At 32.8% G+C, this 5,522-nt stretch overlaps 1 protein-coding gene across 1 annotated transcript; it reads right to left on the bottom strand.

Moving 5' to 3' along the window:
• Window positions 1-965: 965 nt before the first annotated feature.
• Window positions 966-4,025, bottom strand: LOC126689330 (uncharacterized). Its single transcript, XM_050384493.1, has 2 exons — window positions 3,623-4,025; window positions 966-1,900 (listed from the first exon to the last, which is right to left on the bottom strand). The coding sequence occupies exon 2, from the start codon at window positions 1,898-1,900 to the stop codon at window positions 1,415-1,417; it is 486 nt and encodes a 161-aa protein (XP_050240450.1). The 5' UTR covers window positions 3,623-4,025; the 3' UTR covers window positions 966-1,414.
• Window positions 4,026-5,522: the final 1,497 nt, after the last annotated feature.

Raw genomic sequence — 5,522 nt, 5'->3', positions numbered from 1 at the left:
ATGACTCCAGGAAACCTGAATAAGTATCTCATCCACAAAGCTAGGTGCATTTAGACCATACCAATAATATCTTCAAATTATATGCCAAACTCAACAATACATGCAACTGGCATGTGCAAGTACATCATCACTACTGAGAATCATGTAGAAGAAACAACAATAATTCTCTAATTAGCATTTGTGCTAGATGTTGGTCCTCGATCAAAATTGAACAAACATGGCACACGGATAGCAGTTTAGCGAATTAATAAACCTATTTAGTTAAACATAATGACAATTGACAATACACCCAATAATAAATAAAAGGAGGAGATTCTGTGGACAGTATCAAAAATATTTCCCTTATTCTCTAACTTTAAGACAATCACCTTTTTACTCATAATTTTCCATCAAGACTTTCGAAGTAGATTGTAAGGAATTTCCATGTGCCACATAATTGCACCGCCTGTGTCATTTAGTATGCAAGTTGACAAGGTTACATGCATGTTGTTCACAGTGACCATTTCGTGATTTAAGCACCGGTCAATTTTGTTCTTTGTATTAATTGCCAAAGATAACAAATCAACCATAAGTAACCACTGCAAACACCAATTGACAAGTACCTCTTAGACTTCTCAAATAGATGACTCCAGGAAACCTGAATAAGTATCTCATCCACAAAGCTAGGTGCATTTAGACCTTACCAATAATATCTTCAAATTATATGCCAAACTCAACAATACATGCAACTGGCAAGTGCAAGTTCATCATCACGACTGAGAATCATGTAGAAGAAACAACAATAATTCTCTAATTAGCATTTGTGCTAGATGTTGGTCCTCGATCAAAATTGAACAAACATGGCACACGGATAGCAGTTTAGCGAATTAATAAATCTATTTAGTTAAACATAATGACAATACACCCAATAATAATTAAAATGAGGAGATTCTATGGACAGTATCAACAATGGCAGAAAGCACAAATAACGCAACTTGAAATTGTCTTCACTTATATGAAGCATTTCTAGAAAGGTTAGATTACATACAAAAAGAACATTTTATGACATTGACAATTTTTAATGGACAGGTAAAACAATAAGCAACAATTTCTGTCCCCACCTCAAAGAGAGGGGCAGAGGTGGGGGGGGGTGGGGCAAGCCTAGGCAGTGAGTTTCAAAGCCACAACCATGTTGAGACTAAACTGAGTTCCATAGTCATTGTTGAAGATCAAAAAGAAAAGCAAATAGAATGAAACGCAAATCATCCATTCCAAACCATAACATTCAAAGTCATCTCATCTCCACTCCCCTCCCCACCTCTCCCCAACCCAAACACAGAAGAAGAAAACTGAGACCCAACCATCCAAAAATTAAACAACTATATAACATCACACAGAAATTCCAACTTGTCCCATCAACCATAACACAAGCTCATCAAAGATCCTGGGGAGAGAACATCATCTGTAGCAAAAAATCCTTGCGCTCATCAGTTGGGCAACCAAAGAATGCCCTAACTCTTGCAGCATCTTGAGTCAGGAAAGTGTAGGCCTTGTACCGTAAGTTCTTGTCACAACCCATGTTCACCAACTCTGCAAAAACTTCTTCCTCCGAGTAAACAAGAGATTGACCTCTCTTTATAATATCATTTCCCTCCCTAATTGCTTCTGCAACATCTTTAATTGCGTCCCTTATACCTTCAAACTCTCTCGTACACACATCATCCCCTGGAGCCTTTCGTTTTTTATTGTTCAAAGATGTTGCATACTGATCAACAAGGTGCCTATCATAATATACATGACGCACATACATTGCGTATGTCACATAACAAAGAACTTGAGCCACAGCCATTCGTCTCCTCTGATCCCAATTTGAGACCCAATTTTCGTCTTCATCATCTTCCAAATTATCTTGCCAATCCATCTAACACACAGATTTCATTACAGTTACATCACCATACTAAATGTAACATTTATCTTAGTTTGTTAGTCATTTTCCCCCACCAAATAACCTCAAATTACACAAATAGCATCCTAAGTGACAAACATTACAAACCAATAGAAACTTTGTGGTTGCCATCATTCATTGAGCTCAAACATTAAACTTTATCCAGAAAGTACAAATCAATGAAATGGGTTTTGAAGAAACTGCTACAATTATGTTTACTATGATGCAAACAGAGTGAAAAAATGTCAGGTGTTCATGTGAGCATGGCATGTTTAGCAACAAAAGATATGAAAAAGATCATAATTAAGCCAAAATGTAGCACTAAATTAAGTAAAAAACCCATGCATAATACAGAAGTCAGAGTTTGAACAAGAACAACCATCCAAACCAATGTCATCAATATTAAATAGAAGGGAAAAGGAAACAAAAGTTAAAAATATACGATTTGTCCTTAAAATTTAGGTCAGATTCTAGTTTAGTCCCTAAAATTTGAATGTTTCCTCCTTTGTTTTTCTTTCTTTAATAACATAGGGAACCTTTCTAAAGAAGATCCCTTTGGATTCACCTCTAGCCAATAAATCCTATGGGCAAATGTCCCTATTGCCAAAACCAGTTGCCAGATAATCCAAAGGCATTCACCCCTGATGGGGTAAGTAGTTTATGATCATGCCCTAAAAAGCTCTCTTTTAGCTCTCAAAAAATGGTAAATGTATCGAGGTAGTCCTTCTGTAACCTTGCTGTTATAGTGATATAGCAGAGCACCACATGGCTTTGTCAAATTTTGCTATATAAGCAATAATTATATTAGCAAGGCTATGGAAGGACCGACTTGGTATGTTTACTTCGCTGGGAAATTAAGTGGGTTCACACTGCTAAAGCACAAAGCACTATAAAGTTCATGCATTGCAATCAACGTGGCTTTTCAAATCATTTCACAATAAGGTGGCCAAGTTTCCATATTTTTAAAACCTCCATTACCATTAGGTAATCAAATGAGAGTGGCTTAAACAAAGTCCTATCTTTTTTCTTCTTTTGGCACCCAACATTTCTATCTAAATTTTAACCTCAATTGAAAAGGACCCAATTCTGGAATTTGTGAGTTAAGCGCAAAATTCACTCTTCTTGATATATATAACCAACAAATAGTTTGAATATAGTTCATGCATTGCAGTCAACATGGCTTTGAAAATCATTTCAAAATGTGTCTAAGTTTCCATATTTTTAAACCCTCAATCAAGTAATTCAAATGATAGTTGCTTAATCAAAGTCCTATCTTCGTTTTTTGGGCACCCTACATTTCTATCTAAATTTTAACCTCTTTTCAAAAGGACCCAATTCTAGAATCTGTGTGTTAAGCACAAAATTCAATCTTGTTGATATACATAACCAACAAATACACTGAAAGTAGTATATGCATTGCAGTCAACATGGCATTGAAAATTATTTCATAATGTGTCCAAGTTTCCATATTTTAAAAATCTCAATCAATTAATTCAAATGATAGTGGCTTAAAAACAGTCCTATCTTCTTCTTTTTGGGCACCCTACATTTCAATCTATATTTTAACCTCAGACCCAATTCTGGAATTTGCGTGTTAAGCACAAAATTCAATCTGGTTGATATATACTACAAACAAATAGATAGAATACCAAAATCCACTAAGAAATAAGAGAGTAATAATGGGTTAGTGAACCATACCTTTTTTTTTTCTCTACTTGTATCTTAATCCAAACAGACTGTAGCTCAGAACAACACAGAGTATAAGAAAAAGAACCCCAAATTTATTTTTCAAAAAAAGGAAAAGAAAGAAATGCAAAAGAGAGCTAAGATTGTGGTTTAGTTTTGTTGGGAGGGGTCAGAGTCAGATTTTTGGAGGGTTTCTTGAGCTTGTTCAAGAAAGGGTTTGAACCCAAGTTGGAAGTTTAGGTATCCAAAGGCTAAGGCTCCTATCACCACTATCCCTGACCTAATCACGTTCAACTTTGTCGTTTGCTTCATCTTCTCTGTCTCACTGTATCTGTCTGTCTCTCTCTCTCTAGCTCTGCCTCATTCTCTTTCTCGCGACTTGGTGGTAGTGAACTGCAGTGAGAGGATTACCGGATTACCAAGGGAAATCGAAAAAAGAATAACAACTTAGATAAACGACTTGTAGTTTTCAATTTTAATGAAAGGACCAAAAAAAAAAAAGCATCAGACCAATAAACGAAAACACCAATAAGTTTTTGGAATTTTAGGGCCTGGTAATATTGTTATAGCAACGTTATTTGTATTTTTTAGAAATATATATGGGTGAAAAAGTGTGTGAAAATATGTGTAATGTTGTTTTTAAAATACACTACCAAACACCCCCTTAATCGCAGATATGCAACTCTATATATTTACACAAATTTTCAAAAAAATGTAAATTTTATAAATTGAAGGCATACAATTTTTCAAACAATGTACATAACTTTATATATTCAATCGACACAACTTTTTAAAAGATATACATAATTTTATATAATATTATTTAACATATACAATTTTTTTATGTGTGGGCATTTTTCTTCAAAAATTAACAGAGATTTTATTATTTTAAGGTTTATAGATTCAATATCCAAACCTTAAAAGAATGTAGAAAATTATGTACATTCGATATAGTGATGTACACAATTTTTTAAAGACTACATAATTTTGTATATTCAATTTATACAAATTTTCATAAAAATGTACATAATTGTGTTTCTTCAGTGTACAAAATTTTTCAAAGAATGTACATAACTTGGTATGTTTAATTTACACAATTTGTAAGAGAAGGTACACTATTGTATATTCAACATACAAAAATTTTTTATGTGTGGACGATTTTTTTAAGAAATCACCGTGAGTCTAAGGTCTGTGCATTTAATATCCAAATCTTAAAAGAATGCACACAAGACTGCACACCCTTGGTGCGATGGTTACTCCACAAATATAAGTGCTTATGGGGTGTCAGGAGCAAGAGTCGAGGTTCAAGTTTTCAGAAGGGAGCTTCACACACATATACACTTAGATTAGGCTAAAGTAGAATTTCTATCTTGTATAAAAAAAATTAAAAATTAAAAAAGTCTATATATTCAATACACACAATTTTTCAAAAATGTAGATAGTTCTATACATTTAATGTATACAAACTTTCAAAGAATGTATATAATTCTATATAATTAATGTACACAAATTTTCAAATAATATACACAATTCTGTACATTTAATGTACACAATTTTTTAAAGAATTTACAAAATTCTGTAAATTCAACATATGCAATTTTTTCATGTATGGTCATTTTTCCTCACAAATTATTAAGAATGTAGGTTTGTATATTCAGTATTCATACCTTTAAAAATGTACACAATTCTATATATTTGACATTTGCAACTTTTCAAAGAATGTAAACAATTTTGTATATTCTATGTACATAATTTTTTAAGAATTTACACAATTTTGTACATTCAATTTACATAGTTTTTAAAATAATATACACAATTTTGTACACTCAATGTATGCAAATTTTCAAAAAATGTACATAATTTTGTATATTTAATATACACAATTTTTTAAACAACGTACAATATTTTGTAA

The sequence above is a fragment of the Quercus robur genome, chromosome 6, assembly GCF_932294415.1.
Source record: "Quercus robur chromosome 6, dhQueRobu3.1, whole genome shotgun sequence".
NCBI lineage: Eukaryota > Viridiplantae > Streptophyta > Magnoliopsida > Fagales > Fagaceae > Quercus > Quercus robur.
Note: the sequence above shows the minus strand (reverse complement) of the source record. Positions and strands in the feature narration are given on the sequence as shown.